The following is a 15,109-nucleotide window of genomic DNA, read 5'->3' on the forward strand; positions in this document are numbered from 1 at the left end:
CATATTCATGACTACGTCAATAAATTGTACTGAAGTGCAATTTGTCTCCTTTGCTTCACGGCAGAATGCACCTCAGGGACAGATATTTGGACTCTTCAAGTCTTGCATTTCTATTTTTGTCTAAACCTTGCGTGGGCTCATCCTGAAGAAACTAAACTTTCACATGTGTTGCTTTTTATGCAAATCAAAGAAAATCAATTTTCACCTAGGGTTAACACAGAGAATGACAGCCATTTTGAATATCAAATACCATTAAATTGTAAGAATTTTGCTTTTCATAACAACAAAGATTGTGTGGTGAGCCAAGATATTTATGTCTGACTACCACTACTAGTAACAAAGAAAATGGTACAAATAACCAGCACTTGAGAAAGTATGGAGAAAAATTGAAATTTTTCAGTGCATATCTGTGTAGTACTTCACTTCATTGCAACATATCACCCCAAAATTACCTAACAAATTATTATATCTTGCCAATGAAAAATAAGTTCTGGCATAAGTTTGGGAAACTTCTATCACCTTGACCAGCCCTTTCCTTTAACCCTTTAACCTGTATGGTTTTGCCCAAAACTATTGTTATTAATAGTGAGTGTGGACCTGGTTACAGGCAATTTAGGGTGAACAGGTTAGGTTAACTGTCTTCACATAAAAAAGTAAGAGAATACCCTCTGAAATCTAACCTTGGCATTTTTATCAATGAAACATTTGAAACCAACTTAGAATTTTCATTATTGAAACATAAGAAACCATGAAACATGTAGATAAGGCACCTACATCCAATCCTATTTACTATTTTATCATTGTTATGTATATTTTGTCCTCTCAATGGGCGAGAGTTTACCATCGCAATGAACTAATATGAATGGGACTGTGGTGCAGACATCCGTCCGAGGAATGTGAAATTTGATAGTGAGTGATTTGATCAGTATGGCCTGAGATTGCTTGTTGCTATCAGAAGCGGGCTGTAGTGGTGACCTCGGAGGCCTCAGCTATTTATGTGGCATTATTCAATTACACAGTGGGAAGATTAATACAGGATGCATCAATGCATTGTAGCGGAAATAGTTACAAATTTGTACTGAATATCACTGATTACCCAGTGCAATGACAGCATGCACAGTCAATATCTCATATTCTCAGTACACATAGTGTACCAATATGATGATTCTGTTGCATGTATATTGGTTTTGGTTGTAAAGACTGAAGTAACTTTTGAGCTAATTTTGAGTGCCACTGACTCACACAAGAAACTTGTACACATAGTCCGTGGGCTAGAGGGGTCTACGTGCACCCCCCACACAGGATAACAAACCTGTATTTTTCAGAAGCCTTGGGATCCCTAGAATACGAAATAGAATTTTAACAGAAAAAATATAGGGATGGAATAGCTGTTATGGTCATGTTTTGAAGGGTACCGCAAAATCACGATTTTGCAACCCAATTGCATTTTCGTCAAATCTGTCTTCTTGTAAGTCATCTGCTGAGCTTATTTTTTAACATAACCTCACTTGTTTGGTACCATTAGAAAGGCAATTTATTCTTCTTTAAGATGATATATTGCAACATGCAATATATTCTACAGTTTTTGTGAAATATGACCAAAACTTACCCCATACCCCAAAGTTTAACATTGCAAATTACAGTAAATCTCAAATTATACCAATTTTTTAGCTAGGCAGAATAAAAAATCCAATTCTTTGTATAAAATTGGTTTTATTTGGTACAGGGACATGTCGGAAATATGAAATAGACTTTTAACAGAAAAAATATTGGGTCTCTACAGCTGTAACAATCATATTTTGAAGGGAACCGCAATATTACAGTGTTGCAGATTTGCATGCATTTTTGTTAAAGCTGTCTTCATATTAGTCATCTGCTGAGCTTGTTTTTGAATATAATCTAATTTGTTAGGTATCATTAGAAAGATAATTAACTAGTCTTTAAAATGACATATTGTAACATGCACTATCCTGTATAGTATTCATGAAATATGACCAAAACTTACCCCATACCCCAAAGTTTACATTGACAATTGCAGTCATAGCTAAAATCAAATTCTACCAATTTTTTAGCGAGACAAAAAATCTGGCCATTTTTGCTATTAAATCTGTTTTATTTGGTACAGGGATATGTCAGAAATATGAAATAGACTTTTAACAGAAAAAATATTGGGACTTTACAGCTGTAACAATCATATTTTGGAGGGAACCGCAATATCACAGTGTTGCAGATTTGCATGCATTTTTGTTAAATTTGTCTTCCTATAAGTCATCTGCTGAGCTTGTTTTTGAATATAATCTAACTTGTTAGGTATCATTAGAAAGATAATTTATTCTTTGTTAAGATAACATATTGTAACATGCTATATCTTGTACAGTTTTCATGAATATGACCAAAACTTACCCCATACCCAAAGTTTACATTGACAATTGCAGTCATAGCTAAAATCGAATTCTACCAATATTTTAGCTAGACACAAAAAATCTGACCATTTTTGCTATTAAATCTGTTTTATTTAGTACAACGACATGTCAGAAATATGAAATAGACTTTTAACAGAAAAAATATTTCGACTCTACAGCTGTAACAGTCATATTTTGAATGGTACCGCAATATCACAGTGTTGCAGATTTGCATGCATTTTTGTTAAATCTGTCTTCTTTTAAGACATCTGCTGAGCTTGTTTTTGAATATAATCTAACTTGTTAGGTACCATTGGAAAGGTAATTTATTCTTCGTTAAGATAACATATTGTAACATGCAATATCTTGTATAGTATTCATGAAATATGACCAAAACTTACCCCATACCCCAAAGTTTACATTGACAATTGCAGTCATAGCTAAAATCGAATTCTACCAATATTTTAGCTAGAACAAAAAAATCTGACCATTTTTGCTATTCAATCTGTTTTATTTAGTACAACGAAATGTCAGAAATATGAAATAAACTTTTAACAGAAAATATATTTTGACTCTACAGCTGTAACAGTCATATTTTGAAGGGTACCGCAATATCACAGTGTTGCAGATTGCATGCATTTTTGTTAAACCTGTCTTCTTTTAAGACATCTGCTGAGCTTGTTTTTGAATATAATCTAACTTGTTAGGTACCATTGAAAAGGTAATTTATTCTTTTTTACGATAACATATTGCAACATGCACTGTCTTGTATAGTATTCATGAAATATGACCAAAACTTACCCCATACCCCAAAGTTTACGTTGAAAATTACAAAGCAAATTACAGCGAATCTGAAACTCTACCATTTGTTTACAATTTATTAACTTTGTATACAAAGGGCAATGCCTGTATGCAACCTATGAAATCTGTGATTTTGTTAAAAAAGTATGTCACAAATATGAAATTAACTTTAAACAGGAATATGATATGATTTTGTAGCCTTTTGAATCATATTTGGAAGGGTACCCAGGTATCATGGTAAATTTGTCGAACACATACATTTCCTATATATGGGTTTCCCCTCCAAAAATTATCCAAATGGCTACTAAATAGTATCATCTTCCCGTTAAAAGTTTATTTCATACTTGTGACATACATTTGTAACAAACAAATCAGATTTTATACAAGAATTGCCTTTTGTATTATGTGTAGCAAAAAATGGAAGAATTTAAGATAATTTGCGATTTGAACTTTTGGGGTATGGGGTAAAATTTGACCATATTTCAGGAAAACTGTGAAGGCCATTGCATATTACAATATGTCATCTTGAAGACGAATAAATTGCCCTACTAATGATACCCCACAAGCCAGGTTATGTTACAAAATAAGCTCGGCAGATGACTTACAAGAAGAATAATTTAACAAAAAAGGTGCCAGTCTGCGGTACTGCAATTTTGCGTCACCCTTCAAAATATGGCTGTTACAACTATACAATCCAAATATTTTTTTGTTAAAAGTCTATTTCACATTTCTGACATAACCCAGTACCAAATACAACAGATTTAATACCAAAACAGTGCCCTTTTTATCATGTCTAGCTAAAAATTTGTGGAATTTGATCATGTTAGCTATTACAGTCCTTTCTATATAAACCATGGGGTATGGGGTAAGTTTTGGTCATATGTCATGAAAATTATACAGGATATTGCATGTTACTATATTTCATTTTAAAGGCGAGTAAATTACCTTTTTAATGATACCTAACATACCATGTTGTATTCAAAAATAAGCTCAGCAGACAACTTACAAGAAGACAGGTTTAACAAAATCTCATGCGAGTCAACTATATTGTGATTTTGTAGTATACTTCAAAAAATGACTGTTACAGCTATAAAATCCCAATATTTTTTCTGTTAAAATATTACTTTATATTTCTAACATGTTTCAGTACCAAGTAAAACAGATTTAATACAAAACATTGCTGTTTTTATTGTGTGTAGGTAAAAACTCAGTAGAATTTGACGTTAGCTATGACAGTATCTTTGGATATACACTTTGGGGTATGGGGAAAGTTTTTGTCATATTTCATGATAACTATATAAGATATTGCATATTACAATATGTCATTTAAAGCACTACTTAATTACCTTTCTAATGATACCAATCAAGCCAGGTTATAATCAATAACAAGCTCAGCAGACGACTTATAGGAAGAGAGATTTAACAAAAACACATGCGGGTCAGTAATACTGAGATTTTGCTGTACCCTTAAAAATATGACTGTTACAGCTATAGAATCCCAATATTTTTCTGTTAAAAGTCTATTTCATATTCTTAACATGTCCCAGTACCAAATAAAACAGATTTAATACAAAACATTGCCCAATTTTTTTATGTCTGAGTAAAAATTGGTAGAATTTGATTTTAGCTATGACTGCAATTTTAGATGTAAACTTTAGGGTATGGGGTAAGTTTTGGTCATATTTCATACAAACTATACAAGATATTGCATGTTACAATACATCATTTTAAAGACTAGTAAATTATCTTTTCAATCGTACCTAACAACTTACATTATATTCGATAAAAACCTCAGCAGATGACTTATAAGAAGAGAGTTTCAACAAAAATGCATGCAAGTCAGGAATATGGAGATTTTGCCGTACCTTTCAAATATGACTGTTACAACTACAGAATTCCAATATTTTTACTGTTAAAAGTCTATTTCATATTTCTGACATATCCCTGTACCAAATGAAACAGATTTTATAGCAAAAATGGGCAGATTTTTTGTGTCTAGCTAAAAAATTGTTAGAATTTGATTTTAGCTAAGACTGCAATTTTGATTGTAAACTTTGGGGTATGGGGTAAGTTTTGGTCATATTTCATGAATACTATACAGGATAGTGCATGTTACAATATGTCATTTCAAAGACTAGTAAATTATCTTTCTAATGATACCTAACAAGTGTGGTTATGTTCAAAAACAAGCTCAGAAGATGACGTATAGGAAGACAAATTTAACAAAAATGCATGCAAATCTGCAACACTGTGATATTGCCGTACCTTCCAAAATCTGACTGTTACAGCTGTAAAGTCCCAATATTTTTTCTGTTAAAAGTCTATTTCATATTTCTGACATGTCGTTGTACTAAATAAAACAGATTGAATAGCAAAAATGGCCAGATTTTTTGTGTCTAGCTAAAAAATTGGTAGAATTCGATTTTAGCTATGACTGCAATTGTCAATGTAAACTTTGGGGTATGGGGTAAGTTTTGGTCATATTTCATGAATACTATACAGGATAGTGCATGTTACAATATGTCATTTTAAAGACTAGTTAATTATCTTTTCAATGATACCTCACAAATTAGATTATATTCAAAAACAAGCTCAGCAGATGACTAATATGAAGACAGCTTTAACAAAAATGCATGCAAATCTGCAACATTGTAATATTGCGGTTCCCTTCAAAATATGACTGTTACAGCTGTAGAGACCCAATATTTTTTCTGTTAAAAGTCTATTTCATATTTCCGACATGTCCCTGTACCAAATAAAACCAATTTCATACAAAGAATTGCATTGTTTATTCTGCCTAGCTAAAAAATTGGTATAATTTGAGATTTACTGTAATTTGCAATGTTAAACTTTGGGGTATGGGGTAAGTTTTGGTCATATTTCACAAAAACTGTAGAATATATTGCATGTTGCAATATATCATCTTAAAGAAGAATAAATTGCCTTTCTAATGGTACCAAACAAGTGAGGTTATGTTAAAAAATAAGCTCAGCAGATGACTTACAAGAAGACAGATTTGACGAAAATGCAATTGGGTTGCAAAATCGTGATTTTGCGGTACCCTTCAAAACATGACCATAACAGCTATTCCATCCCTATATTTTTTCTGTTAAAATTCCATTTCGTATTCTAGGGATCCCAAGGCTTCTGAAAAATACAGGTTTGTTATCCTGTGTGGGGGGTGCACGTAGACCCCCTCTAGCCCACGGCCTAACATTACGTGTTGGGGAAGGGACGACTCGAGAAAATTTCAAGAAATTCCTTGTAAAACTTGACTCAAAGACTTCAGAAATCTGTACAGTTACCCTGTGCAAGTTACTTGTAAACATGAACAGAACTAATGCTCAAATTTTTCAATGCTATATATAAGATTGACTGATCAACCTTTAGGTCTTCCTTATATAAGAGATAAAACGATTTTTTGATAACTTTGCAGTCCCAGAAGGGAGAGGTAGAATCTTCTAAAAATTTCAAGTGAACGCACAAAACAAATTTCTTCATTACCTGATAAGGTTTGACTCATTGGGTTTCAACTTGCCTTTATTAAAAGATGCTTTGATTGGTGGACTGTGAACAAATTGGTGTCAAAGGTCAGGCTGTAGACTTCACTTGCCTACTTGAACGGAGGCCATCACATATTTGTGGTTTGTTCATCTCTGGTCCAAATGATATGTCGCACTACGCTTTGTTATTTGTGAACTCTAAATTAAGTCCTGAATTTCTGCTTTTCCATGAAAGACAAAGTCATAATTTGAAGGGGAGAGTAAAGCATGTAGAGCACAAATTTATTATCATATGTACCTTCAAAGACAGACAAATGAGGAATTTTGGCAGTACAGCCAGTATGCTGAGGAGAAAATTGTGAGGGACTGTGGTAGACGATGGTAAACCAGGGCAACAATATTGAGGGATTGGGTGAGCCAATGATATGCTTTGCCGGCTACAAAAGTACAGGGATTGAAAAAAGCAAGAGAAAGGGATTATACAGGACGATATTAAGGGACTGTAAGAGACAATAGCAAGGGATGGTGAGGGACAACAGCAAAGGATGGTGAGGGACAAAAGCAAGGAATGGTGAGGGACAGCAGCAAAGGATGATGAGGGACAACAGCAAGAGATGGTGAGGGACAACAGCAAGGGATGGTGAGGGACAACAGCAAGGGATGGCAAGGACAACAGCATTGGATGGTGAGGGACAATAGCAAGGGATGGTGAGGGACAACAGCGAGAGATGGTGAGGGACAAGAGCGGGGGATGGTGAGGGACAATAGCAAGGGATGGTGAGGAACAACAGCAAAGGCTAGTGAGGGACAACAGCAAGCCAGTGTAAGGGGCAACCACAGGGGATTGTCAGGGAAAACGATTCTACTGAACATAATGACTTCTTGCTTACCTTTCTTCTGCGGAAGAGGTGGTGGTGTGTCAATATGAACTGTAGTAGTGGTTGTTGTTGTGGAGGACTCTGGTGTAATACTATTGGCAGTTGTAACTTTTGGCTTGTCTTTATTAGCTGAGGAAGCGGCCCTCACTGAACCTGGAGGTATATTATTTGCTTCTTCATACGCATCTGAAAAGGGAAAATATTGGAAATGATCAGCAAATAAAGCAATATCATTGGGTAAAATCAAAGTAAAATGGGTAGGGAACAGGCTCTTCAGAGTTTCTATGTGATAGGTACTGGTAAAACCTCCATGCCAAGAGATGCTGCCTGTATCTTTTGTGTTTTGTGGTGTAGTAATATGTATTCATAATTTCTTTACAAGACTCAAGATGACAGAACGAGCTGTTGTCAGATATATACATGTCATGATATTAAATATAAATATAAAATTGTATTATTGAATTCAAAAAATCGTCTCTCACTTTGTTGAATAATGAGTCAGATGAATTTTCTCAGAGTGTGTGTAATAAACTTGTACATTACAGGTGGTTTCAAATAACAATGAGAGATGCATTTGGTCCTTCGGACAAACAAGTCAAAATGGAATTCATCCTCAGTAAGATGCAGGTTACACATTTAACATTTTCTCTCTGAGTATGCACAGTAACATGTGTACCACAGTATATGATCGCCTCATCTTATTTAGAAATGAAGTGAATCACAGCAAATGTGAAAGGCTCTTCTGTGCAAAGTTCAAGTATGTGAGATGATGGCTTTCTACCAGCTTGCAAAAACACACTGGTTCAATATCAAACCGATCATTGGTACGTGTGATAGTTGAAACCCCAATTAGCAAGAACTCAAGGCCTGATGATGTGAGTGTGTGTTTCTGAAAGGGCACAAAGTGTGGGCGCGAAGCCATGAGACTGTCGGAAATCTTTCAATGAAACTGAGCTTATTCACTCCCTTTGTAATCACATGTGCAAAATTGGTCTAAGAGACTGATTAAGCATACTGTATGTGTCAGGTTTCTATGGAAATATCAAAGTTCAGTGATCAAGGATATTTCAACTCCCTACATGCACAGTGTCAAACACCTTGGCGATTTCTTCACACTTATTAAGAAGTGACCATGCACCAGTCACTTGGGAATAAATAAATCCTTTCACCCCTATTTCTCCATAATAGAACAGACCAACTCACTGAAAATTATGAGGTCAGACCTGCACGATGAAATGACATACATACATGTAGCCTGTCATTATCATGAAAGACCAAAATTTGATTCGTTTTTCTTTCTTTCTTCTCATCATCTGATTTTGGTCTCCAAAGGAAAAGGAGCCACAAGCTGTAGTAAACTACTGCATGCCTGTACACAGATGTATAACAACCAATATTCTCATGTTTTATGCTGTGCATTTTCATCACAGTGCTAATCCTCAGACCTTTTAAATATTTACAATTTGTAATTTAATATAGAATGTGCCGCAATACTTTTGTGACTTGCTTGTGCAGGCTTATTTTGAAGCTCTTACAGTTAGTAAACTTTTCACTATCTTATTTTTATGAAAATCAAAACTTTCATTTTTTCCCCATAGAGTTATCACAGAGATGGCGGCCATTTTGAAATTCAAATCTAGGTAAAATTTACATTGTAAGATAATGTGTTTCCCTAGTACCAAAAATTGCACAGTGACCCGCATTTTTATTTGTAATTTTGGAACAGGATGGTTGAAAGTTTCCTTGAGGAAAGTTTGAGCAAAACATAAATCTTTCAATTTTAAGTGCATACTTATTAACTGGGCCAGTCAAACTGCAGGTCACGAAATTATTTCCACTGAATCTTATCATCTTTAACAGTTCATTAGAAATTCTAGGGCCTAATTATGCAGTAATTAAAATCATCTCATGTCAACTGAATTATGCTAACTTGTTCTTGGTTGACTTTTGCAAACTTTACAGTATTTTAAAATTCCATGTTGTACCCTCACCATAATTATCTTTCATGAAATTTATAATATTTTTTTATTCAATACATTTTCATGGAGGAACTAGTTGCATTTTAGATGCAAGAATTTCAGAACTCACAAATGACACAACTTTTGAATTTCATTCTAAGCAAGCCAGCACTTCAGTCAACCATGACAATGCTATATTTATGGAATATGTATGAAGTACCATAGTGTCAGTATACTGATCACAACCTGCTGACACTGTGAAAAGTAATCTACCAACTATCTGAACAGAGATCAGGGGAAATGTACAGTACCAGTAAAGAATTGCTAAAAGTTATAGCCTGTATTTCCACGACTATGGCTCAAAATAGGCCACACCACACCCTGACACCCTATGGCACAATAGGAATACAAAAGTACAACAGATGCTATGTAATCATGTATAAAACCATCTAATTTTAGTGATGGAAATCTACCGGTCCCTGGGTGTGTCCTACTACACACCTGTACATTTTAACAACATAAATGACAACAACAAAGGCTATTTATGGCATATAGAGCCTACATGTATTGAAATGTCATCATTTCAAGGCTGGGCTGGCAAACCTTATCCTTTGCAAAAGGCCATGCAGGCCAGCAGTGCACTGATATAAAAGGGTTGCACACAACAATTCAATTGTTCAAAATATCACAACATACTGTAAGGTATAACATGCAAGTGTGTCATTTACTTGATCTGAAATATTAGGCAGCTGCAGCTTTTGTGTTTTCCTTACTTTTTGTTCAGTTGGTAGGTACACGGTGTACAATAAGTCTGTTATGTCCCAAGTTATTGTTGACAACTGAATTTTAGTTTGGACTGGTTTGGCCAAAAATGCATTGTGTTGGCACGGCCAATATAAAATGCATTTCAGCAAATAATATAAATGTACTTGTTTCATTGAACAAACACAATGAAAATAATATTATCAAATGACAAACGTTACAGCTATTGTCCCTATGTTGTGTATCTCAATACCAAGGCATTCATTTCAGAGTTGGTAACCACAACCACAACCAATTTCAATTTCATAGCTCGTTAATTATAACATGGGGCCCGGGGGACCGACGTCCTTTGTACCTCCTTACTGTTTATTATTTGCCATAAATGTGAAATTTGGCAAAATGTCAAATTGTTTGGACATAAGTGAAAGTTATTTGAACTGGTTGGTTACTGCTCCAGCATAAGTTCAAGTGTGGATTCTAAGTATCAACAACCCTGATATGAAAGTGAATTAAGAATTAGAGATGGGACTCAATAGGATCAACAATATCTAAAACAGGAAATGGTGAACTTATATAATACAGAAGGGGAGAAAATTTAGCCAATGGCTAATCTAAACCAAATTACTTAAACTGGACTGTTGGCATTGATTACACATGTATTTATTGTCCATCATATAGAAAATAAATTTGGGCCATTGACTAAAAAACATTTGCTTGTTACACTCACCACACTTGTACTTAGTATTTGGAGTGTACACCTATCTACAATACAATGATATAAAAAGTTTGGACTCTGTAGGTCAACAGTGCATCTTTAATGTGTGAGACTAAATAAGCTTACCCTCAAGTATGTATAGGCCAAAGACAATATTTAATTTGAATTATGTAGTGCAGGGAAGGACATACAATATGGTGAAAAGCAAATTAAATATAAAAACTGAATATACAATTATATGGAAATGTTGTTTTACAGTCATGAGTATCTGGTGTGTGCCAAGAGAAAAATATTAAAATTGGACAGTATCATCCTGACCACAATTTGTCTGACTGGTTGTTTCCTTCTGATTTTCTGACACGGTGATAGGTACAAAATATTATGTTATTCACGATAGTTATACAACATAGCTTGCATTTTGTTCACAGTAGAACTGAGTTTTACATGTAAGATAACTTTCTCGTAAACTGTAAATTCTGGCTTCTGGCAGCTCAAACGTCGCAATACTACATTTTTTGATATGATATGGAGTGACTTCCACACATATGCAATATGCAGTGACAGTCGATATATTCATAGTAAGAGTCTACTACATTCAAGCATAGTGATGTTGACAACTACATGCATGCCAGTGCACGATTTCAAAGTAGCAAGGATGAAATTCTAATGGTCTTTTAGTGGAAATATAGGTATTAAACGACAGTGAAACAAACAACATTAGTTATCGTGACCTTGCTGAAGTGCAATCTCGGATCATGTATGATCTGATGATCATGTCGGATTATGCTGTGATTCTGAAGTGCGCGTACTTCCTTAGTAAATCGGTCAACATCCCTGCGTACGATGCTGTGTGTTCCGCTACAGCTAATCGCCCCGCTCACCCTACGTACGGGTCTTTGCAGGGCTGTGGTGAGCGGGGCCATTTAGCGTATGAGCGGACACACACCATGCATCGTACGCAGGGCTAGGTCAACATAAGCATGCACACAGACTGTCTTTAGCGATCGGAGTCAACAATGATGTCAAAATCAATGCACACACTGTCGAAATTACCCAAAATAAGCAACAGAAAACTTAAAGTTATCGCTATGTCGAAAGGACAGTACATCAACATAAAACGACGCTAGTTTGTTCCGACATGGAGGTAGAAGGACAGAGCGTTCCCTCGCTCTCACCCAGCTATTAGTACGGGCCGCCGGTGGGATTGCCTCGCTGAAGCAATGGTACTGGGGAGTACCGAGTACGGAGGCCATCATTCTTCAGTCTATCGAAGGAGCGTTTTGTGCCAAAAAATACATGACAGCAACAAAAGTACCATCACTGTGAACTTCATATTTACAAAACATCATCAACACGCTAAAAACCCCAAAAAAACGTCAAGATTCGCACCAGACGCGAGAAACAAGATGGCGTCGGTTTGATTTTTCAAGTCTTCAAATTCTTGCAAAACAATGCTAACTTCTTATATGCGCATGCGCATATTAAGGGGAGACCCATTTGATTTCCGGGGGGGGGGGGGGGGGGGGGGGGGGGGTATGCAGGAACTTTTTTTGTCAGAGAGACAGCATTTTTTATTTCTACTGTCAGACCTGCATCAATTTTTTTTTTCAAATGGAGTAGTAGCAGTGAATTTTCAAATTTAAGCCACTGTTTCACATATCACAGGATGGTTTTATGTATTCATTTTACATTCCAACAAATGAAAACAAAATGGAAAGTCTAGTATATATACAACTTTCAATTGTAGAAACACTATTTTGGCAAATCAACTGTGATCAGTACTATACCTGCTTTTCTTTAAAATAGTCAATTCCTTTTAAGTTCTCAGGGGGGGGATGTTATCTTTTGTGGTCAGAGAAACAAGGCTCACACATTGTATTTCTTTATATTTGTTGTTCCTCAATTTTTCATTGTCAACTTGTAATCGTTCTAACATATTAATATTGAGAGAATAATGTATTGGTTTTAACACTAGTTTATTGACTCCTGTCTTGTGTTTTAAATTTTCACAATTTACAGAAGTCAAATAGTCCCATCTAGATATTGCCTATACCATTGAGATATTGCAACAGAAATCCTGAAATATGATTTCTTGGGTCAGAAAAGGGAAGGGAAACATCGAGTGCACTGAGGTGTAAAGTAGTGAATGCTTATATCGTAAGCGCTGGAAAAAAAAAAACATAAGAATTGCTTGTGGTAAAAACATTTGCGCTGCCTATGGCAGCATGCCAGCAAAGAATACATGAGGATGAAGTTTCCAAAATTTTGCTCATTTCAACTGCATTGTGACAATTCCTTTTTTATTTCTGTCTGTTATGAGAATTTTTTTTTTTCTCAAGCCATTACAGGCTTAATTTTTTTCTTTTATTTCACCTGGTGACATTTTTTTTCCTCAAAATCCTCCATACCCCCCCCCCCCGCAAATCATGTGGTTCTCCCCTAAGTGAGCCCCTGACCTATACGGGCCAGTGGATTGCTTCCTCAGTAGAACTGATATGCCTGCCGGTACCGGTGTTTATCCCCTACGGAGGCCATCATTCTTCAGTCGATCAAAGGCGCCTTTCGTACCAAAAAATACACGACAGCCACAAAAGTGCATCACTGTCTAATTCATAACTATAGAACATATTGAAATACACAGTGAAACGTTCACGACGTAAAAAATGTACCCACACCGAGAAACAAGATGGCGTCCGATTCGATTCTTCAACTCAGAATTGTCCTAGAATTGTGCGCATGCGCAGACGGTAGCTTTAACGAAAGCGAGGCAAAATCAAGTAAATATAAAATAAAAATGGATAAAAATATTGTTTAAAAATAATACAAGGCATGTATCACCAAATTTTGAACATTTCTGACGGCATTGCAACTATACGAACACCCATGCCAAATATCACAATAATCAAATCAGTGGTTTTGAGGAAAAATTGAAAATAGTGGTTTTCAGAAAAAAAGCTAAAAAAGTGACTTTAAAATGATTCAATCAAAAAAAGAAAAAAGACCGTTTGAGATACATGCCCAAGTGACCACCAGACCAAATTTCAGAAAAAGTTACTGAAGCGTTTCTGAGATACCTGCGTCCACAGCATACGGCCCAATGTATTCAACAAACAGAGGCCGCGTCATCACATTAGTACTTTGTGCCCACAGGGCACAAAGGACTAAAAAAGCCTTATCCAGTGATTAAATTTCAAAATCATATCAACATACTTTCATGGCTATCAATTAATTTTGTTCATCCGCCTGTCATATCATTGAGACAGGATGACATGGCTATCTCCCCATTCCAGTTCCTCCCCTCTGGAGTGCCCCTCCCCTCAGTAATGTCTCTTCCTCCTCTCAGTAATGTACGAATGCTATAACCCACTGTTAACATAATGGTAACATACTTTTGATAGATAAGAATGATTTTATTATTGTGGAAGGTAAAGTGCCCGAACTAAGCTGCCTCATATGAATTACAACAACATCCTGTGAACAGATTAAGCTGTCAGGGAGATGAAATATCTATTATGCAAATGGTGAGTGTTGATAAATACAGACAAATCAAGAAAAATAATCATAAATAGATGCAGATCACAACACTTACCGTATGCTACATATGAATGATTGGCTATAATCTGTTCTTTGTCAACTAGTTAAGTCTGTAACACTGGTACACACATATTTTTCAAATTTAGATATCACATTAATACAACCCAAGTCACAGCTGGTACTGTTTACTGATGAATAACTTCATTTTGACTTTTAAAAAACTCACAGATTTCATCAAAAGATTTCATAACAATTACATGTAAATAAATTTTTTATGTAATGAAATTACCAAAACCATGAAAGTTAGATTAGACAATGTTTCAACAGTGCTAACCATTACCATCACTATGGAGATTGTTCGTAAATTTCTCTGATAAATCTATTATTATCTTTCTTTCCTTTTTCTGGCATACTGTATCTATAGTTTCAACACATTTCTAAGTATGTATCTTGTATGTTCTTAACAGCAAAATTAAATATTGGCTGTTTTGGTATTGCATTCTACTTGAACAAGTGTCGATTTAACATTTTGAGTGCAAAGTTACATAGGCAATTT

The 15,109-nt window shown here is 35.3% G+C and overlaps 1 protein-coding gene across 6 annotated transcripts in view; it reads right to left on the reverse strand.

Moving 5' to 3' along the window:
* Nucleotides 1–15,109, reverse strand: part of LOC139133006 (phosphatase and actin regulator 1-like) — a 98,511-nt gene that overhangs the window by 9,876 nt on the left and 73,526 nt on the right. For all 6 annotated transcript variants that reach the window (XM_070699349.1, XM_070699347.1, XM_070699346.1 and 3 more), the window contains one exon: nucleotides 7,597–7,770. In XM_070699349.1, coding sequence (XP_070555450.1) covers nucleotides 7,597–7,770 — 174 coding nt within the window. The remainder of the gene's footprint in view (nucleotides 1–7,596; nucleotides 7,771–15,109) is intronic.

The sequence above is a fragment of the Ptychodera flava genome, chromosome 5 (assembly GCF_041260155.1).
Source record: "Ptychodera flava strain L36383 chromosome 5, AS_Pfla_20210202, whole genome shotgun sequence".
In the NCBI taxonomy this organism is placed as follows: domain Eukaryota; kingdom Metazoa; phylum Hemichordata; class Enteropneusta; family Ptychoderidae; genus Ptychodera; species Ptychodera flava.